This window comes from Impatiens glandulifera, chromosome 2 (genome assembly GCF_907164915.1).
Source record: "Impatiens glandulifera chromosome 2, dImpGla2.1, whole genome shotgun sequence".
Classification (NCBI taxonomy): domain Eukaryota; kingdom Viridiplantae; phylum Streptophyta; class Magnoliopsida; order Ericales; family Balsaminaceae; genus Impatiens; species Impatiens glandulifera.
The window spans coordinates 50,573,525-50,596,383 of NC_061863.1; the positions used below are offsets into that span (position 1 = coordinate 50,573,525).

At 29.8% G+C, this 22,859-nt stretch overlaps 2 protein-coding genes, 1 long non-coding RNA gene and 3 other non-coding genes across 6 annotated transcripts; 4 read left to right on the forward strand and 2 right to left on the reverse strand.

The window, feature by feature from the left end:
• Positions 1-13: 13 nt before the first annotated feature.
• Positions 14-6,159, reverse strand: LOC124924609 (protein STRUBBELIG-RECEPTOR FAMILY 3-like). The gene is made up of 18 exons (XM_047464622.1): positions 6,020-6,159; positions 5,835-5,899; positions 5,470-5,667; positions 4,149-4,278; positions 3,990-4,061; positions 3,633-3,698; positions 3,451-3,522; positions 3,298-3,369; positions 3,130-3,201; positions 2,990-3,055; positions 2,823-2,888; positions 2,236-2,729; positions 1,669-2,168; positions 1,315-1,586; positions 913-1,051; positions 658-794; positions 423-579; positions 14-336 (listed from the first exon to the last, which is right to left on the reverse strand). Exons 3-18 carry the CDS (start codon positions 5,594-5,596, stop codon positions 235-237), a joined length of 2,544 nt encoding a protein of 847 aa, XP_047320578.1. The 5' UTR covers positions 5,597-5,667; positions 5,835-5,899; positions 6,020-6,159; the 3' UTR covers positions 14-234.
• Positions 6,160-11,092: 4,933 nt separating this feature from the next.
• TRNAQ-CUG lies at positions 11,093-11,164 on the forward strand. Its single transcript has one exon. It is a non-coding gene; the product is annotated as a tRNA-Gln (tRNA).
• Positions 11,165-11,210: 46 nt separating this feature from the next.
• LOC124927365 lies at positions 11,211-12,619 on the forward strand. The gene is made up of 2 exons (XR_007098405.1): positions 11,211-11,557; positions 12,374-12,619. It is a non-coding gene; the product is annotated as an uncharacterized LOC124927365 (long non-coding RNA).
• A 1,046-nt stretch (positions 12,620-13,665) lies between these two features.
• TRNAK-UUU lies at positions 13,666-13,738 on the forward strand. Its single transcript has one exon. It is a non-coding gene; the product is annotated as a tRNA-Lys (tRNA).
• A 531-nt stretch (positions 13,739-14,269) lies between these two features.
• On the forward strand, positions 14,270-14,341 carry TRNAQ-CUG. Its single transcript has one exon. It is a non-coding gene; the product is annotated as a tRNA-Gln (tRNA).
• Positions 14,342-14,550: 209 nt separating this feature from the next.
• On the reverse strand, positions 14,551-16,799 carry LOC124926009 (probable protein phosphatase 2C 52). Its single transcript, XM_047466164.1, has 5 exons — positions 16,385-16,799; positions 15,951-16,298; positions 15,737-15,857; positions 15,433-15,656; positions 14,551-15,354 (listed from the first exon to the last, which is right to left on the reverse strand). Exons 1-5 carry the CDS (start codon positions 16,643-16,645, stop codon positions 14,857-14,859), a joined length of 1,452 nt encoding a protein of 483 aa, XP_047322120.1. The 5' UTR covers positions 16,646-16,799; the 3' UTR covers positions 14,551-14,856.
• Between the last annotated feature and the right edge of the window lie 6,060 nt (positions 16,800-22,859).

The following is a 22,859-nucleotide window of genomic DNA, read 5'->3' on the forward strand; positions in this document are numbered from 1 at the left end:
AAATATTCTATCATTTACTATAAATAAATTACCATATTATTATTGGTTGAGGTATTTTATTATTACTAGCTAGCTAGCTTGTGGTACAAAAATATGGTTGGGATCAATGCATTTACTTGTTGTTGTCTACACCAATGTTCATTCAATGAATAATAATCACATACAGGAAATACCCCCCACTTGGATTGCATTCCTTTCTCTATAGCTGCCCGTGTTTAAGCCTTTAAGAGACTATTACTCAAACTCATTATCGTATCGGTCTGGAGAGTCCTTACGTAACATTTGTATGAGGTCCTGAACTACTTCAGACATGGGCGGTCTAAATCCAGGTTCAGTCTGCATATTGAAAGAATCCTCAAGATTGTTATTAAGATATCTCTACAAAGAGAATTCATTTCCTATCATGATGATTCGACACTAACCTGAACACATCGTGATATGATGTCAGCGAAACGCGAAAGTGATTTAGCATTGTACTGCCCAGCTAATGCAGGATCAACCATTCTCGATAATAATTCTATATCATGAAGCTGAGGTACTGCCCATCTCACCAGGAATTGTTCTCCCCTAATTCGCGTGCTATATATTTTTGTACCATAGAAATTAAGAAAAATAATTTGTATTTGAAACGAGTTTTATTTTCAAATAATGAAATACCTGTCATGAGACTGTCTACCAGTTAACAGCTCTAGCATCACCACTCCAAAGCTGTAAACGTCGCTCATCACAGTATAAACACCTGACTCGAACTCTGGAGCTCCATAACCATAGGTCGAAAGGAGTTGTCCTGACAGCTGATGACAAGATGCAGCAAAGTAGTATTTTTCATTAACCACAAAATTAATTAAAATTTATCAATGTCAATCTTTCTTCCTTCTTTAACCTACTCCGTCTTAATATTTGGAGAATTACCTGACTCACAGAACCAGCTGATATCAAGGGAGCCAAACCGCAATCTGATACATGCACGGAAAGCTCATCGTCTAGGAGAATGTTTGCAGATTTGATGTTCCTGTGAATAAAAGGTGGCTCGCAGACCTCGTGCAGGTACCTTCATTCACCAAAAGACCTTTAGAGACTCCGATTTATTAAATAAATGAGCTCATTTCAAAACAATTTGTGTTTTGGATCTGAATCCGGATCCAGATGAGAAACAGTAAATATATATGTTTTTTTAGTTGATGGTTTCTCATCTGTATCCCCAAACAAAAAAAAGTGTTCCCAAATGGGTTCTTCAAAAACAGAAAAATAACTGCAAATCAGATTACTACACAATCATTTAAACTCAACAAAGCTAACAATTACTTCACTTACTCTAAGGCTCTTGCAGTTCCAAGAGCCATTCTGATGCGCCCGTTCCATGATAGTTCTTTCTTAAATTCGTCACTCGAGTGCAAAGCATCTTGCAGAGTCCCGCAGCTGCAGTATTCATAGATGAGAAGTCTCTGACCGTGCTCACTACAGTAGCCCATCAGCTCAACCACATTGGCGTGACGTATTTGGTCAATGTTGTTCACCAGATCAAGAAAATCTTCATCTTTCTGCTGACTGCAAATCCGTTTGTCCAGTTTCTTCACAGCAAGTAACTGCAGAAGCATCCGGAGAAAAAGAAAATTAAAAATCTTGGTTGACTTCTTTCTCCAAACTAAATTTTATGTAAAATCAAACCTTTCCATTAGGAAGCTCAGCCCTGTAAACATTTCCAAGCATGCCGCTGCCAATAAGATTCTCTTGAGAAAAACTGTTTGTATATTGCTGAAGAGATGCAATACTATACGGCTTCACATAAAGTGAAGATTTGACAGATGGTCTCTCCTTTGGCACTTCATCTAGAATATCTTCCTTTAAATCAACCTTTTTAATGGCAGGTGGTGGTGGTGGTGGTGGAGGAGGAGGCGGCGGTGGTGGTGGAGGAGGTGGAGGCGGCAGTGGTGGAGGCAGCAATGAATCAATTTCAAATCTGTTCATATCTATTTCATGTCTATCACGCTTTGGTATTGCATTTGTTCTTTGTACATTTGGCTCTGGCTCATTCCTTGGCTTTGGTATTGCATTTGTTCTTTGTACATTTGGCTCTGGCTCATTCCTTGGCTTTGGAGCCCAGCTTGTTCTTCTAGTACCTGATTCAACATCCTCCTTGTTCCTTGTAACCGCCACCACAGGTGGAACTGTAAAAAATATTCTTCTTCAAGTAAATATACAGAGACAAAATGGAAACCGAGGAAAATCATTTACCTTTTTCTATTTGGTTGTTGCTAGATGGTAATGAAAATCCACTATCTCCAATAAAATCTCTATTCCCAACATAAGGAGCTATTTCATGCGGTCTGGATATTCTATCCCTAGCTTGCCTCCTACGACAAGATGGTAGGAGAAGTAATAGTGCCAGTAACAAAAGTATAAACCCTAATACAACACCGATTGTTATCAAGACTGTCCTCTTGACACTTGAGCCTTTCTTTGAGCTTCTTGAATTTGATCCCTCTGTAACAGATGGTACATCAGTCTGATTTCTAGGCGTTTGCTTCCCAGGACTTCCTTCAGAAGTTGGTGCCCCCCAAAACGGAGGTAATGGAGGAGCCGGTGGTGTAGTGGATGTTGGTGATGGTAATGGAGGAGCCGGTTGTGTAGTGGATGTTGGTGAAGGTAATGGAGGAGCCGGTGGTGTAGTGGATGTTGGTGAAGGTAATGGAGGAGAGGCGGAGCCATTGAGTGGATTCCCGTCTATTCTGCATTAGTAGAAAGAAATGGGAAAATAAATGCTATGAACAATGAAAAATTGGAGAAAAAGCATTTCATTTGTTACCAATGGAAATTCTTACTTGAAAGTAGGAATGCTCAGCATCTTATCTGGAATTGGTCCATTGAACTGATTATTCTCAACATTCCTGTTTTTTATTTTAAAGAAGAGTTTAGTTCATTTTGCAGAAAAAATAAACATTTTCTTGCTAAATCTGTAAAAGTGGGAAGGGGAGAAGGGGGGAGTTACAAATCTCTCAAAGGAAGATCTTGTAGCACATCAAGAGTTCCAGAAAGCTGGTTATTCTGCAATCGGCTATAAAAATCTTCAAGTTAGTATGTATTATCAGAAACCTAGAAATGTTTTCTAAATGATTAAGCTACACTCACAGGGTCATCAGAGATGACAAGCCCTCCATTGAAGATGGCAGATTTCCACTCAAGTTGTTGTTGGATAAATCACTGATATACGACAATGACAGTTTAAGTAATGGTTCCCCAAAAAAGTCTATCAAATTAATACATGCAAATATTTGCTAAACAGATGAGAGATCATACAAATTGACCAATTCTGTAAGGCTGGCAAATGCATCAGGTAGTTCTCCACTCAATTGGTTGTCATTTAACGATCTGAAAGCACCAGGTCAGCAGAAAACACAAATCTTGAGAACTATAAGATAGAAACAACAATAGAGAGGTAAAACAACTTACACAGCTGACAGCTGAATTAGAGAGGATAAAGAACTTGGAATGCTTCCAGTGAACTGATTATCTGAAAGAAAACTGCCAAAGGTAAAGACAGTCATGTGTTACGAAGAAAGAAGAAGGAATTTTCAGCTTTTTATCAGAGTTAATGACATGGTATGATGGAGATGGACTGACTGACTACATACAGGTTCTGCAGGGTTTTAGGAAGATCAGTTGGGATGTTGCCCCCTATGTGGTTGTTGCTTAGATCACTGTCAGAGAAGAGTACACGGATGAATAACATAAGCAACAATTATTAAGTGTAAAGTGATAAAATAGATAGCATAATAGACACATCTGTCACATAATATGATATTGAACTATAAACTGGTCCCATTTGAAAACACTTATAATTTTTGTTTCTATATCCACATCCATATGAGAAACAGCCAATAAATTTCTGAATGTCTCTGATTAAGTTTAGTTTCCAGCATAATCACATACATATACATTTCGGGATCCAAGATTTTTGTATCCAGGTTTTTCCAGAGAATCACACTTACATTGTTCTTATAGAAGCAAACGAACCCAAGTCCTCACCCAATTCTCCTCTTAAATTAGCAACATTGAGGACTCTGAAAAGCAATACAATACCTTTTAAAGATGGGATGCTAAAAAAGGGCTGCATTGGCAAACTAAAATATGTGAAAAAGGTCTCATACATTGAAATTATGTTTGTATCATTACAATTGACTCCTTGCCAAGCCTCACCACACGGATCTCCACCAGAGGAAGTCCATCCAGGAAGAATAGGGGAACCAAGTGCAATAAGTAAATTGTTGATTGCGGTAACTACAAGACAAACAGTCACTTGGTTGGAATTTCAACTGATTAATGTTTACAAGACAGTGCTACTGAACTATTAACTAAGTGTAACAAGAATTAGAAAACCTTGGATTACAGGACAAAGTTTGAGTTCCAAACTGGTTTGTCATTTTCATGATGACCAAGAATAGAAATCTTGATGCCCAAATAACAAGTAGCATACTTTTAGGAATAAACTAGTTGAATTCCCTTTTCTGTAATGCAAACTAGGCACTATGAGAAAGCGAAAGAAAGTATAGAGAGTAGAATAACAACAACAAGATTTTACGTGGAAAACTGTGTACGATTCAAAATCTTAAATGGGAAAACTGGATATAATAATTAGAGAGAATTGGAGATGATAAGGGTCTAGAGTAACTGCAATTCAATATCAAACCATATCAATTCATGCATGACCTATACAAGTCTACTTTCAATTATATACATCATTAATCAAAAATACCAGTTGTATCCCTAATTAACTTGTGTATTCTATTTATCTCATAGCTAATACTCTAGGGACTATTTTGCATATTTTGTCTTTAAGATTATTCAAGTGTACTTAAGCCATTAGATCTCATTTCGTCTCAACCCTAACCCTTGTTACAAAAACCTTCTCAAATGCCACAAGAAAAGCACACAGACCCGGTTTAGTCGAAAATCTCACTATAAAATAGAATTACAATAACCTCACAAAGTCAAGTGGAAAAGAGTCTTACTCACTCTTACCTAATAGTCAAAGTTCTCAGGTTAGGAATAAATCCCGGTCACAAAAGTAAAATTAACAAAAGAATTACAGTATGTCCCTCTTTCTCAATAGGATCTCTCACAAATCACAATTCTCAACAAGTATGGTAGAATACAAATACACTCTTAATCTCTATCTCTTAAGGAAGATTTCTCACTATATGTTGTGATGATAATTAGCTCTTTTACCAAAGAATGCTCACATATATGCACTATTTTCATGGCTATACATGGAAACATGGAAAACAATTAAATGATTCAAAGTTGCAATCCCTTTAAGTAATCATCACTTCCCATATTTCATGACATTCCATTAGTATCATATCAGTTAAAAAGAGGAAATAGTTCCTACACATACTTCACCAGATGAGCTACATGTTCTTGCATTTTGATCCAAATATGCATATTAAGTATGAAAGAATTTAGTCTCACCATCAGTTGGATTTGTTAATCCAAGAGAAACGGGAGCAGCAGCAATAATGATCAGAACAAATCCCAGGAAAACCTTGGCACTGATATCCTGATGCAGGAAATTTATTGCAGATCTAAGAATCCGCATTTTTCTTCACTTTCAACCTTTTAGCCGTCTGTCTCACTTTACATAAATTTCAAGGAAAAACTACTCCGCATCTGAAATTGACATCAATAATGCTAATAGTTCATTTCAACAAACAAAATTGCAGAAGGCGGAACACATTTTTTCTAATTAAAACTTGTGTGCAATGAAATTAAATCTCGGAATAACAAATTGAGAAGTTCATATATATATACATAGAGGTATAAGAATAGAGAATTACACGTAAAGTTGCAAACTCTGAGAAAATGATTTGTATGTAGATCAAACTTCAGAGAATGAACATTTCTGCAGATTAAGCAATCACGTTAATTGAGATATCAGCAAGTGAAAACGAAGCAAGCACACGTAATTAGAGAAACATTGAAGATTCAAATCTTATAGAGTAAATGGATCCCTATTCCTTACACTGTTACAACACAGATGATTCTCAAGGACCGAGCACAAAGTTACCAGCACGATACTTCGTCGTCTCTTCTCTTGCTTTACTTCTCTCTCTATCTTACTCTCTCTCTATATATTCACTCCATTAGAGCATATCTTCTGCTCGTTTTGGACTCGAGAGGAAACGAACGTTAAGAACGAAACTCCACGCGCTTTGCTTCCGCGCGTGTCTTATCAACAGGTCATCAAATTCTTACTCCAGCTGTAAGGAGTCCACGTCATTAGCGGGCTAATTACGCTTAGCCAAAATAAATACTATTTTAATTCTGACATGTCTTTTAAATTTAAAAATCTTAATTTTAAAATTAATGAATAATTTAAATATTTTAAATTGGAATTTTCCTTTATAATAAATTTTATAAACTAATAATTGTAACTGTGGCGGCTGGTATTATTGTGTCTCAGTTAGCTAGATAGATAGAAAGACTGCCAATCAGCCTAATATTTTTAAAAGTCACGTGTATATAATATATATAGAAAATACATATTAATATTATTTATTATAATTATTTCAAAATTTGAATGAGACTGTTATATTGTTTTTTTGTTTCAGATTTTAGTTACATTTATTGAGATTATTTTCCTATAAAAACAATTGGTCCAATTTGAAAATGTCCGAGCTAATATAGATTGGGCAAAAAAATAAATTTAATTTTGTCAATTCAAATTCAGCATCTGCTTGGATGTTTCCAAATATCTTTAATTAGAAATATTAACACAATCTATATATGTGATATTAAAAATAAATAGAATTTTGCACATTGATTACTAATTGGTATATTGAATAATATTATCGATCTAAAATCAACATTAAAAATTTAGGGTTCATACATAAAAAAACACATATAGGGGGTTATATGAGGGCAGGAAATTGTATCTAAAGCTCCTTCTCGATTGGATTCAAAACATGTCTTGAATCAGATATTATAATAAGAACTACTTTTGTTTGATAATTGTTTTTTTTAGAATTCAAATTGATTTCGAATACTGGTAGATACATATATAAATTATAATACATGTTACAACTTACATGTATTGCCATTTAAATAAGTCAAATGATAATGATGAAAGCAAGTCTCCATTGACTCAATTAAATATTTGAATTACAGCTGCTGATGTGAATAAATTAAGCATTCATTCATCTATCAAAATTACATGCATACTTAAATTATTGGCAAAAATAATACTTTTAGTTGTTTGGATTTGAGTTATTCTAACATAATAATAAAAAAAAATGAGACAACAGATTAAATAGATAGCCCACAAACACACTTATTCATTTAATCAGACACGAAACTTGACGCCTGACGGGTTAAAACCCAAAAATCTAGGGTTAATAATAGTATCCACTTTTTATTATTGCTAGACTAAAAGATATTACCTAATTTACTAATTAAATATTTAAATGTCTATATTTTATTATTATATATTAGTATTTTTAATTTTAATTTTTTTTACAAATAAAAAATTATTAATATTCTCACCATCATCACAAATTATTACTTTTTAAATAAATAATATATTTAAAAACCCTCGTTTTTGCTTAGAAGATGCATGAATATTGTAGTCGGATATTAATGATGAATGGTGCCCATTAATTGAGTCTTAGTCTTCTTTTTAATAATATAGAAGAAGACTAGCTAGGAGGAAGATAACTAACCTAGCTAGCAAGGACTTGTTTGATGTAAAGTTATTTGGACATAATTTTGATTATTTAATGAAAAAATTGTTGATTAAAAAAGGAATTGTTTGGGTAGTTAATTAAATGATTAATTTGTTTTTTTATTTATCCTCTTGAATAATTTGATGATATGAGAAGGAGTTATTTGAAATAAATATCATTCATCAAACAAGGCACTAAATGTACAAGTCTTTGAGTTTCCTCATGATTCAAATTCTTCGCCAGGTTTAATGATGTCGATGTTTTTTTTTTTATAAGAATGATGTCATTGTCACTTATCATTAATATAATTATCGAGGTCACTTATCATTAATATATATGATATAGTTAAGTTTCAGATAAGATTAATGACGGTCTTATTAAAATCTCTATTTGTAACCACATGAATTATTATTATAATAATAATAACCAAACATACTTTCCCACCTAATGTACCGCCCACAATTTAAAGGAATTTTCAAAACTATTTCAATTGATTTCTAACAGTTGACTTTAATTAATATTTAATTAATATTGCACGAGTAATGATATAAAATTGAGAAAAAAATTACGTTAAGATGTAATAGTGTTGTTTATTTATTCTCACATATATCAAAATTAACAACAACTCTTGACTCGATAATCCGGAGATTTTGAAAGTTATATATATAGTTAGTTCAATCATTTTCTTAATTTAATATTCACATTATAATCCCTACTTTGAAAATTCCTATTTTTGTCCGATTTAAAATTTTGACACAACTGATCATTAGTTTTATGCAATTTTAATTTTTTTAATCTTATTTATTTTTACTTTTTATATTAAAAATAAATAAAATTACTCTCATTTTTTCAATTTTAAAAAATAATGATTAGAATTGTGATAAAATACTATTAAAAAAAAAAACTTATTATATCAAATAAGTCGATTTGGGAAATGTACAATGAATTCAATGTATATACTATATTGACTCAATTTAATGGAAATGCATTTAAAATAATCAGAAAATATAAAAGAAATATGATACTATATTTAGGAGGTTACAATATGTTGAAATTAAGTGGATAGTTTCAATGATTAAATATAGATTCCAAGACAAATCAAATGAAAGTGCTTTATAGAATCTGGTACCATTTAAAAAAAAAAAAGGAAAAAAAAAGGCAACTTACGTTTTATAATTAAAGAAAGCCCAATAATAGAACGATTACATAATTTGTTGTAAAATAAATAAACATTTGTCTTGACAAATATATGTTAAAACAATCGAAATTAAATAAATGCGTTAATCATAGTTATAAATGAATAAAACAAAAGAAGCTATAAATATAATTAACAAGACTTCACCATAATTAATACTTAATTTTTTGATATATATTTGCATATTATTATTTGATTGGAATAAACTTAATGAGTAATTATGTTACAATATTATAATATAAGATACAATCAATTAGGTTACGGCCAAAAATACAAATGACATAAGTAAAATTCTTAATACTTTAATCCACATTGATCCAGTTACATTTTGAAAGGATACAGTACTATGAGTTGACCCGGATGGTTTGGGAGCCATGTGCCCTATTAAGTATTAACTATTTTTTATAACTTTTTTTAGTATTATAAAAAACAAAAAATTATCGAGATATATAATATTATAATTAAGAAAAATATTTTTTTTTTTAATAAAGTTAGTGGTTTATATGAATGAATTGAAAGAGAAACGTATAATACTTAATTTATGTTAGGAATTATTACAAATTTGATTGGATTGATTTCCATTTTCCTGAATCACCTTGTTTTATAATTTGAAATATAATAATCAATTAATTTCCTTCAAACCACCTCACAAAGAAAAATATATAATTAATCTTCCAATGCTAGAAAGTCATTTTATTTTTTCTATCAAGTCTTCTCATCATGATAAGTGAGTTATTTATTTATTATTTTTTCTCTTGAAAGTCTTCTCACCTTCTTCAACGTGTTTTCATTAAACAAACCATGAAAGTTTGAATTTTCATCTACTTTTGTTAACTAAATTATGAGTTATAAACTTATAATTCTTCAACAATAATTTTTGTTATTGTTAATATGTACATTTTATTATTATTGTTAACTATTCACCATATTTGATTTAGTTGGCCAATATGGTAATGCATCTCTTTGGCCCCATTTACTTTGAAAACTTTCACATTGATTTCAATCAATAAATTCATCTGTTCTTTCTTTGATACAAATTTGTAATCCCACAACAACTTTTCCCCTTTCCATTTCCAGCTCAACTTCACATTTATATATATATAAATAAATAATGCAACAAAGATAATATTAATGTTCATATGTTCATATATATTAAAATGAAAATATCGTTCGTTTAAGCACAACTACAAAATATTATATAAAAAAAGAAAACTAATAGTTAATAATTTATCAAGCTCGTAAATTCCCGAAAGAATGATTAACTCCCGACAAACTCAACTGATTTTCCTAAACGAGTATCATAAAACGTCATAATAATAGTATTATGAATGATACACATCAGACAACTACGATCATTGAAATTTCGACGATTTCTCTCTAACAAATAAATCCATCAAAAAATAATTAGGTTGGTAACCCAAATATGTAGGTCTGCTATATTAGCCATATCAATTTAAATTTCTCAGCAACTACCTAAAGATTTGGACATCACTCAATGAATCATAGTAATGCTCCACAAAATACTTCAAATACTAGCCACTTTTGGACAATATAAAAGTAAGTGAGTTGCCGATTCAACTTTTTCGTGACACATACGACTACCCATAATATAACATTTTTTCAGCACATATAATTCGTTAAAATTTCACCATGAATAACGCTCTATCCAAAAATGAAATCTTGGATGAAATCTTTGACTCTTTATATGAAATCATTTTAGTGAATAACTTGTAGCAATATCATACTTGGAAATTATTAATATATTGTCAATGCATAACGTCTTGTTCAGATATGAACACTTGTTTGCGTCCTACAAAAGTAAAATTTTATTATGGGACGAAGTCTTCATAATGTTTAATCTACTTTTATATCTAATTCGGCTAGCGAAATCACTATACCGATAATCAAACATGTCTTTAACTATGACATTTCTATATAACATTGAAAACAAACTCATGATACGTCGTAGCTAAACATTTGACACTACACCAAATGTCGTCCCAAAATCTAATCGAAAAACCATTTTCACAATAAATCTAGACTACTCACAACAAATTTTCCTCACAAAATAAATTAATTTAAATTGTTTATTATCTTTTTAGTGATGGATGAGTAATGACTTTCACTTTAATTTAAAACGTTAAATGAAAACTACAAAAGACATTAGTGAAAAACAAATGGTCCTATGGTCTAGCGGTTAGGACATTGGACTCTGAATCCAGTAACCCGAGTTCAATTCTCGGTAGGACCTATTTTTTTTTTTTTCCTTTTTCTTTTATTCTACGTTCGACCTCACTAATAATGTCCAGTCGCGTGAACTAAACAACGTAAGGAAAAGGGACAAAAAACCTCGTCCAGGACAGAACTTCAATTGTGTGCGAGATCTGATATCTCAACCTGTAAAGAAAAGATCTTCATGAACCGAAACAGCATCACAATGGCGAAACTTGAAGCATTTGATGAACCGAAACAGCAACAACAGCAGCAGAAGAAGAAGATTGTGAAGAGGAATCATGGTTCCACATCCTTCTTTGTGTTCGTGGACTATCTTTTCCTCTTCATTTTCTTTGGTTTCCTTGTATTTATTCTCTCCAAGATGGCTACAAGTATCTGATTCATGCCAGAATTGATGATTCTCCACCAGGTTCACCATTTCCTTCTTTATATACGCACATTCATTTAGGCTGAGATTTGAATTCTCCTGAATCTCAGTTGTTCAATCATATGGTACTTCTTCGATTGGGATCGAAATTTACTTCCTTTTGTTACTGTTTTGTCACACTTAGCTTGCAGAATGTCGAACCTGTTTTCAATTTTGTGGGTTCATGATCTGGTGAGAAATCTTGAAATGCAGATACTGACTGTCAGTCATCACCTAAATGCAATGTTGGCCATGACTGAACTTATTGAGTAATTTCATTAAAGGAAATACAATGAACCTCATCACTAAAGCCTATCCATCCTTTTATTTCATCTTCTATGGCTATCTAGTGTAGATGAAAAAATGATCAAGATTGTCATGCATCTTGTACATCTTCTTGCATTAGTCTTCCCTCTATCCAAACAAGTTTACCACTTGACCATGCTTTTGGGACTTGAAATTATGCTGTTCTTGGTACAAGAATTCCCACATTCTATTTATACAAGTTACGAATCAAGAATGTTAAGATTACCCCTAATTAACTTGTGTGCTCAATTTGAGAACTTGTCTGCCAAGATTATAAAGACTCCACGGACATTCCACCGTTGAATGTCTTCCATTTCAGCAGATAACAATCATAAACACAGTTGAATTTGCTTCATCCTTTCAACACATGTTTAGTTTGGTTGGCTAACTAGGGATAGAAGTGCAGGTGGTCTAGTGATTACTTATTGGAAGCTCTGCTGTAAATGCTATTTGTTTTTTATAAATCTTATACTTTTAGGAGTTAACAAAGTAATTTGGATGGTTTTATTGCAGGATTAGCTCCTTGCTTTCATTGAGTTAAGAGCAACTTGAGTTATTACTTATCAGATCAGATGGCTGTATGAAAAGACTATTTTGTAGCATGTATAATGCATTTATTTGAATTGGCGCAAGTTTAAAATATCATTTCTGTTTGTTTCCATTGGGTAAAGATGTTATACAAATGATTGTTTTTTCAGAGTAGAAAGAACACGGTTGGTTGGTTGGTTGGTTGGCAAATGGCAACATCAATTCATTGCATTGTTTTTTTAAACATAAAAGAAACAACAGATTAAATAAATTGAACAGAGTAGTAGAGCATTCTGCATGGAATGAAACATAGCTAGAAATTGTAGTAATATGTTTTATTCCTTAGAAAGAAAACAAGACATTAATATTAGTAGACATTGGAAGAAGAAGCTCAAGGGTGGTTCCACCAGCTCCTGGAGCTGGAATCTCAACTGCTCCTCTTGGAACACCGGCACCATTGTTGTTGCCGGTGAAGGGGTTGTAATCAAAAGGGTTTTGGTCTGGTTGTGGAAGAATGAAACGGCCGATTCCTGGGATGAGAAAGCTTCCATCCTTGTCAATGAAGGAATCAGGCTGTTTTATGTCTGGCTTATTTTTTGGCCTGCGGTTTGAAGCTTGTAAGAAGACATTGTGGAGAAAGAGGTGTATTGTGTTTTGTTGGGTGTTTGTGCAGCTAAAGATTCAAGTCTGGTCCTTGTGAGAAGGGTAACACAATAATATAAGTGGTTTACCAAATGAAATTGTCTCCAAGAAAGTTTTGATAAAAACACCACCCAAGACGGTCAATGAATGCCACGGCTATGGAGTACCAAATGAAATTGTCTCTAGACCCTTTTTTACACAGTTTTATCAAAACCTTAGATAAGAACACTGATAGCACCCAATAGAGATCAACCAGTTGAATTAGGCTAAAATTATTCCAAGCTATTGTTACTCTTGATATTACAAATTATAAAGCTCCAAGTTTATATGAAATTCTGGGTGTTTTTTACCAACCAAAATTGGGATCAAACTAGTCATGATATTATCAATTCAACTCTCCAGTTCTTTCACTACAAGTCAACTTCTTCAGGAAATGAATTTCACTTCTCTTCGTCTAGCTCCAGACCTATAAGCTTAGAGAACTCTCATTCAAAATAAATTCTAAGATACTTGTATTTAGAAAAAAAAAAAACTCACATCCAAGCCAAGATCATCTTTCTCAAACTCAAGGAGTCATCCACAATCCAAAATATTTTATTTTGATAAGTAATATCAATAAGTGTTTTAAACAACAAGCCGTCTTAGCTCAGCTGGTAGAGCGCGTGGCTTTTAACCACGTGGTCGTGGGTTCGATTCCCACAGACGGCGTATCTTTTTTATAAAAAATATTTTTTCGGTTTTTCATCTGATTTTTTAAGGATATTGATGAATGTTATTAGTGATAATCTTACCTATATATATATAATGTTTTTTGGAAAGGAAATTGATACATGTTATATATAGAGATTTTTAGTGATATAATCTTCCGTATATAGCTGACCTTCCTTATTACAAAAACTGAGAAGAAGTGACTTAGTTTTACATGAACCACTGATATCCTTTTATTACTCTTGTTTTTCTTCTTCCAAATTTGTTTAACAAACTCATCAACTTTGTAAACTTGTAAAGAATAGTTCCCATTCTTTTTTCCTATATGTAACTGTGTATTAGGTTTAGGGTTTAACTACAAAGGGAAGAAGCTTGAAGTAAATACCTAACTGTGTATTAGGTTTAGGGTTTAACTACAAAGGGAAGAAGCTTGAAGTAAATACCTTTTTTTTTTAAACTGAAAGTGCATAAAAAAGTGTTAGTTTAAATAAATGTGGGTAAAACCGAATTGGTGTTTTATTTAAAACAAAAGGTCCTATGGTCTAGCGGTTAGGACATTGGACTCTGAATCCAGTAACCCGAGTTCAATTCTCGGTAGGACCTCATTTTTTTTTCTTTTTCTCAATTTCATGATACTTGATTTCTTTGGTTTCCATATTCACCAATTCCTTTTTTATATACTCACACATTCATGTTTTTTTTTGGAAAGGGCTTGCAAAAATAAAAGAATCAACATATTAACTTGCTGATGTATGTTTTACTAATTCACTCCAAGACTAAAGGAAATTGATCAACTACCAAACAAGTTATAAAATAAAGATTATAAGCATTGCATTGAGAGCTCAAGTGTCAAAATTTATAACAAATGCATTCAAGAAGAAGAAGAAGAATTCCTGCAAGTTGCTGCAGCTGGCTTTGCCATTCATTTGTTGATTGATTGATTCTGGGAAAACCAATCTTCAGTCTGCTTTACTTCATTTGATGAACTCTGTCTGTCTAAACCAGGTTACATCATATTGTTTCTTGCACTCAGAATGAATATACACACAAACTGATAGACAATCAGACCATACTACATACATACAACAATACATACAAAAAAAATTATGAAGACTTTTCTACAGTTCAATTAAGTTGGGGGATTGTTCACCGGTAAATCTTGGAAGTTGAACGATTGAGTTGACTCGTGTAACACCTTCCAATCCTGACCAATTGTGATCTTCACAAGAACCTGGAGATGATTTGACACCCGTTTCTGATGCTACTGCTGCTGCTTCTACTAGATGTTTGTATGTATCATTTTCTTCGGTTGACCTTACAGTAACGTTTCTTTGAAGGTAAGGTTCATAGACATCTTCTGATTCAATGACATTGCCTGAATGGTTGCTGTGCAGTGTTGCTGAAGAGAAACCTTGTTCTTCGCAATCCGATGATTCAGAATCCATTTTTCCGTCAAGGAACAAACACACAACCGCACAATCATCCATCTTCGATGTTGGGTATTTTGATTTCCATTCTCTGGCTGCAGATTCAACTATGACCTTAGCTGCTGATGACCTAGTTGAAACTGATGATACTATCTCAACCACCTCTTCATTGCTCAAGACATCCCAAATCTGCAGCAAATACAAAAGCTAAGGCCTTGTTTGGCATGTCATATACATACCAAGCCATCCTGAGAAAAAGACATTTACCCCATCCGACGCAAGAACAACAAATTTATCTCTATCTGTAAGAACCCGATGAGAAAATTCAGGAACTGAAATGACTCCATATTCCTTTAGACAGAAATCGCCAAATGCCCTGGCCATTGCTAAACCAGGGGCATCATCAAAAGGCAACCAAACCCGTGACACTTCAGGCTCATCTTGCAATGCAAACACCCTTCCTTTACAGCGTTTTATCCTTTCAGCTTCCCCTGTTAGTCGGATCAACAAATATTCACTCACATGATCACATCCAAACAAGAAACAAATAACAACATTATCATCAACATACTTGGCAAGTCTGGCTTTAGATCAACAGTCAATTGAATTGCCACCATGGAATCATCATTACTGTCCTTAGATCCCATTATTGCTCTAGAATCTCCAATATATCCCATGAAAAGATTTGATCCCTTGCATTTATTTACACAACAATATGGATGGATGAATACAATTATTAAGAAGAAACAAAAATGGAAGATAGAAAGAAACCAATTTTAGGATACCTGCTTCAGCACAGTGACAGCAGTGCTACCACTGCAGAAGCAATCCACGTGACGATGGGATCTGAGTTCTTTATCCATTTCCTTGTATGATTTAAGAAACACTTCTCTCCATAACAATTCAACTTCATCATCCTCCACAGTACTTCCATCATCAATTCCCCTCTCTGCCTTCTTTGGATGTCCAACACAAAGTGCACTACCAGAACCGTTTTGCTTTGATTCATAAGCATTGAAAAATGATGATAACTTTAATGGCAATGCATCCCTTACTTTGCGAGATACAATATGACCATATGGACCATGACCATCAAAGACTCCGCAGAAAGTCACATCATCGGAAATAAAATCCTACAGAAGCTTAAAACAACAAGTTCAGTAGCCAATAAGTATATAAGGAGGAAGTGTATAAAATCTCTAAACAGCACCATACTTACTTCCCAGACAATCATTGCATCCTGATTTACTCCCTTACGTCCCTGCTGAGTGAATATGCATGAAGTTTGGCTTCTCCCGTTTGTGAATATCCGGTTAGGAATTGAGGACAAATATTGTGCTTGTGAGACATGATCATCAAATGGTTTACAATCTCGCTTCAACCTACACAACCCAATACCCATGCAAGAGTTGAAGGAAGAAGAATCCTTCTGTCCATTACTGAAATTGCTCTGTGCACTAGTTGAAATGCAGCCACCCATTTTCCTTACTTGTTAAAAGAACACATCTGGAGACTTAAACAAATCTCTCTTCTTGTAGTCAGTCAAGTCAGTCAGTCAGTCCGTCCTATTGTGAATCAGAACACTAAGAAAATTTTGAAGATTCCTGCACACCAAACAAGAACATTTTGGAACTTGGGTATTGAAAATTGACAAGGTCACCCAGCAAAACATGTGGTTTAAGGAATAAAAAAATAAGGGAAAAGTAGTGTCCACAAACGAACCAGCATATCAATATGAGATGAAAACAGTAAAAGCTAGTACATTTTCAAATAATTTTGCAAAAACAAGGAGATGGGGGGCCAATCAACAAACAAAAGAACATATTTCAAGGATCAAATTCAGGACAATGTTCACAAAAATCTCCTCTGATTATATCAATACGGGAAGAAATCAAAATTGAAAATTGCAAGGAAGGAAAAGTCCGAATAGTCGAAAAGGGATTATTATTACCCTTTTTTTCTGAAACCTCGTCATCATCATGATCCCTCTACACGAATGAAATAGAAGAGGAGAGATGGAGTTTGGGAGTGATATAAGAAGAGAGATGGCGCATTAATTGCGTAGGTAAGAAAGTAAAGTGGATAGACAGATCATTGAAAGAGAGAGGGAGGGTGGTCAGCAGCGAGATAAGTCAATAATTGTCGACAGATAGAGACGTTTAGGGTTTCACACGCAGGCAGGCTGAGGCCGAGAGAGAAATGAGAGGATGATAGAAAGAGAGAGATGATAGCAGTTTCACAGCATTCTCGGCTGAAATTATCAAGAGAGAGAGATTACACAGTCAGCGCCAATTCCGATCGTCACGCCCGGCCAGACGAGCGCGTGGATTAACATCGCCGTTACATGTATTGTCGACGGATGGATTTTGGTTGCTCCATCTGTCACAAAAGATTATCTATACTTTAATTTTCAATGAAAATATATTTTTCTTTTATAGTTTGATTTTGCCTAATAAGTTATTATAATAACTAGTATTATACCCTAGGTTGTACGGGAAATTAAAATGTTCTTACATAATTACCGATTATAAAATAATTCATCTAAGTTATTTCTTTTTTTTCTCTCTAAAATAAAGTTGCAGAGAGGTTGAAAAAACATTTTTTCTTGGCCCTTCAATGACTTTTTTAGCACTTGAGTATCATATTTTTTTAAATTACTTAGATTTGAGTTGATGTCATATTTTGTTTGATGTGACATCTTATTTAGTCGGATCAAATTTTTTATTTAGAAATTTTTTTATCAGAATAATTCTCATAATCTTCGATGGATCATTTACTGTTTATCCTCGAAGTTTTTTTATAAAATATTTAATTTAGTAAAAGAGAATATATTTATATGAAAATATATATATATATAATTAGAGGAAAACATAAAAAAAAATTATTAGTAATTGTTTCTTAGTATAGGTAAATTGTATAAAATATTTATAAATATATATATATAATATTATATATATATATATATATATATGGAAAAAAATTATGAAACAAATTTGTATGAATCAAATATTTTTATACACATGTAAACATGAATTTGTAATATTTTTTATTTATGAATTAAATAAAAAGAAATTAGTTATTAGCCTACAACAATATGAATTCTTATTAATTTAGCTTTAAATATTAATTATAAAACCTCTCAATTAAACCAGACATTCATTTTTTTCTCCACTCAAATATTTTTTCAACTTATAAATAATCTTAAATCAACAAAGTCCAATTGCAACAAACATCGTTTACCTTTTTTTTATAATTAATATTTTATTATACATTTTTGTTAAAAGTTTTATAATTAATATTTAATGTAAATTTATTTAATTAGAAATTTGAATTAATATTAATATAATTTAATTAAGAAAAATAGATAAGAGAGAAAGTAACTATAAATTATACTTTAATGTTAATTTTTATTGTTAGTTTAATAAATAATATTAAACGTTATTAGATATAATATATATATATATTTGTATTATATTATATTATATTATATTATATTATATTATATTATATTATATTATATTATATGGTGGAGAACAGAATAAAAATTTGATTTAATTGTAAGATTTTATAATTAATATTTAATGCTAAATTAATAAGAATTTATGTTGTTGAAGGTTTTATATTAATATTTTATTATACGTTTTTGTTGGAGGAGATTATATGCTAAAAGATAATATATATATATATATGAAAGATAAAATAATAAAAATATTAATTAGGAAAAAAAATAGTAAATATAAAAGGAGAGATACATTAATAATTATTATAAGAGAAATTTTAAGAATTATTATTATTACTATTATAAATATTTGTAAAAAAAAGTTAAGAGAGAAAAATATATATATATATTAGGTGAGAGAAAATAATTAATATAGAGTATGAAAGAAAGAACAAAAATTGAAGGTTTTATATTAATATTTTATTATGTTTTTGTTGGACGAGATTATATGCTAAAGATAATATATATATATATGAGAGATAAAATAATAAAAATATTAATTAGGAAAAAAAATAGTAAATATAGAAGGAGAGATAAATTAGTAATTATTATAAGAAAAATTGTAAAGATTATTATTATTACTATTATAAATATTTGTAAAAAAAGGTTAAGAGAGAAAAATATATATATTAGGTGAGAGAAAATAATTAATATAGAGTATGAAAGAACAAAAATAATTAATTATATTAGGTGAGAAAAGATATATATATTATTATTATTATTATATATATATATATATATATATATATATATATATATATATATATATATATATATATATATATATATATATATATATATATATATATATATATATATATATATATATATATATATATATATATATATATATATATATATATATATGATTATTGTTTAGGAAAAATAAAATTTATAATTTTATTATCAGTTTAATAAATCATATTAAATGTTATTATATATTTATATAATAAATATATTATATAGCATTATTTTGTATATTATAAATATTTTTTATAATATTAATTAGAAAAAATAGTAATTATAAAATAAGAGATAAATTAATAATTATTATTAGAGAAAATTTGGAAATTATTATTATTATTATAAATATTTGTAAAAACGAAATTAAGAGAATATATATATATATATATTAGGTGAGAGAAAATAATTAATATATAATATGAAAGAAAGAAAGAATTAAAATTATTAATTATATTAGGTGAGGGAATATATATATTATTAAAGAAATGATTAATGGAGGGAAATTGTGAAAGATAATTTTAAATGAATGATGTTGCGCATATTCGATTATTTACTGAAAAAATAACAAAATTTATCATTCTCCTCGTCCTTTTATCTTTTTTCTAACCATAATTAATATTTAATGTAAATTTATTTAATTAGAAATTTGAATTAATATTAATATAATTTAATTAAGAAAAATAAATAGGAGAGAATAACTATAAATTATACTTTGATATGAATTTTTATTGTTAATTTATATATATATATATATATTATTATATTATATTATATTATATTATATTATATGATGGAGAACAAAATGAAAGTCTGATTTAATTGCAAGGTTTTATAATTAATATTTAATACTAAATTAGTAAGAATTTATGTTGTTGGAGGTTTTATATTAATATTTTATTAAGGTTTTATAATTAATATTTAATGCTAAATTAATAAGAATTTATGTTATTGGAGGTTTTATATTAATATTTTATTATACGTTTTGTTGAAAGTTTTATAATTAATATTTAATGTAAATTTATTTAATGAGAAATTTGAATTAATATTAATATAATTTCATTAAGAAAAATAGAGTAGGAGAGAAAGTAATTGTAAATTATACTTTGTGAATTTTGATTGACGTTATTATATATATATATATATTATATGAATTTATATATATATATATATATATATATTATATGGTACTATTTTGTATATTATAAATATTTATATATACAAAAAATAAATATTTATTATTAATAAGTTTATTTAAAATTAATAAAAAAAAAAGATAATATATGTATGAGAGATAAAATAATAAAAATATTATTTAGGAAAAAAATTAGTAATTATAGAAGGAGAGATAAATTAATAATTATTATAAGAGAAATTTTAGGGATTATTATTATTACCATTATAAATATTTGTAAAAAAAAGTTAGGAGAGAAAAATATATATATTAGGTGAGAGAAGATATATATTATTATTATTATTATTATATATATGATTATTATTTAGGAAAATAAAATTTATAATTTTATTATCAGTTTAATAAATCATATTAAATGTTATTATATATTTATATAATAAATATATTATTTTATATTATAAATATATTATATAGTATTATATTTGTATATTATAAAAAAATTATAATATTAATTAGAAAAAAAATAGTAATTATAAAATGAGAGATAAATTAGTAATTATTATTAGAGAAAATTTGAGAACTATTATTATTATTATAAATATTTGTAAAAGAGAAATTAATATATATATATATATATATATATATATATATATATATATATATATATATATATATATATATATATATATATTAGGTGAGAGAAAATAATTAATATAGAGTAGGAAAGAGAGAAAGAATTAAAATTATTAATTATATTAGGTGAGGGAATATATATATTATTAAACAAATGATTGAGAGAGTGAAATTGGGAGAGAGAATTTTAAATGGAATGACGTGGCACATCCTAATTGACCGAATAAATAACAAAATTTCTCATTCTAATAAATTATAAATATTTTATATAATATTATTTTGTATATTATAATATTAATTAGAAAAAAAAAGTAGTAATTATAGAAGGAGAGATAAATTAATAATTATTAATAGAGAAAATTTGGGAATTATTATTATTATAAATATTTGTAAAAGAAAAATTAAGAGAGAAAAAAATATATATAATATGTGAGAGAAAATAATTAATATAGAATGTGAAAGAGAGAAATAACAAAAAAAAATTATTATTTATATTATTTGAGAAAAGATATATATATTATTATTATATATATGATTAATATTTAGGAAAGAAATTTGTAATTTTATATGGTACAACGTGGATTATAATTGATGGAGAGTACATTCAAAATAGATAATAAAAAAACAATTTATTTGAATTAAAAAAATTTAAAAAGTACAATCTAATTAAGATTAATATATATACAAAATTTATTTAGGATAATACAAAATTCATCAATTACACTACTAAGTTGGAGAATTAAACTATTAAATATTATCAATATCTTAATATCTTAAGCTCTTCACAAAAGATTGACTTCAATCTTATGTTTATTAAAAACAATCCCGCCTTGGTTATTTCTAAAATCACAGAAAGAGAAAACTCGAGTCGTGTCAATGAAAACCATCTTTATCGGCCGGCTCCATCCAAAATTCATCCCATACAATTCAAAACGCATCAATCCACCAATGCCATGCAATTTTAGACCGACAAAGGCTAAATCTGAATCAGATAACCATGCATCAGATAACCAGTTCTCTACCCCCTTCACAGCTACTTTAGCCAATCTTACAATCGCCTCTAGAATTGCAGTTGACGCCATCGCCATCACCAAACCTTCTCCCCTTTCAAAGATGCAACCTTTATCGTTGCTATCTAAAACTTTACGCATTTTCCAATGTAATTGGCCAGAATTGGAGGATCCAATCGTGCTCAACAATCCATAGGGACTCCGAGTTGAATATTCTCGGTTGTAATATTTCCCCATCTGTTTTAACCAGACAAACACAATTTTTAAGAAAAGAAGAGTAAGAGATGAGGAAGAAAATATTAGTGTTTGTTGACGTGGTTGTTGCAGTTGATGTAAGATTATTTATAAGTAGAAAAATATTTGGGTAGAGAAGAAAATGAAAAGTTTGGGTGGAGAAGAAAATGAAAAGTCTGATTTAATTGCAAGATTTTATAATTAATATTTAATACTAAATTAATGAGAATTGATTGTGGGAGGTTTTATAATTAATATTTTATTATACGTTTTTGTTGGAGGTTTTATAATTGATATTTAATGAAAATTTTGAATTAATATTAATATAATTTAATTAAGAAAAATAGAGTAGGAGAATTATTTATTAATATATGATGAGCATTTTTTATACATTGTTATTATTAAATATAAAAATAAATATGTTATGTAATATTATATATTT

Coding starts and splice junctions, on each gene's coding strand:
- LOC124926009 (XM_047466164.1), bottom strand. CDS start 16,645: ATGGGTGGCTGCATTTCAACTAGTGCACAGAGCAATTTCAGTAATGGA. Junction 15,657..15,736: donor TCTAAAGCCAGACTTGCCAA/GTATGTTGATGA, acceptor TCCGACTAACAG/GGGAAGCTGAAAGGATAAAA. Junction 15,355..15,432: donor TTGTTCTTGCGTCGGATGGG/GTAAATGTCTTT, acceptor TATTTGCTGCAG/ATTTGGGATGTCTTGAGCAA.
- LOC124924609 (XM_047464622.1), bottom strand. CDS start 5,596: ATGCGGATTCTTAGATCTGCAATAAATTTCCTGCATCAGGATATCAGT. Junction 4,279..5,469: donor ATTAACAAATCCAACTGATG/GTGAGACTAAAT, acceptor TTTGTCTTGTAG/TTACCGCAATCAACAATTTA. Junction 2,730..2,822: donor CTGAGCATTCCTACTTTCAA/GTAAGAATTTCC, acceptor CTACTAATGCAG/AATAGACGGGAATCCACTCA.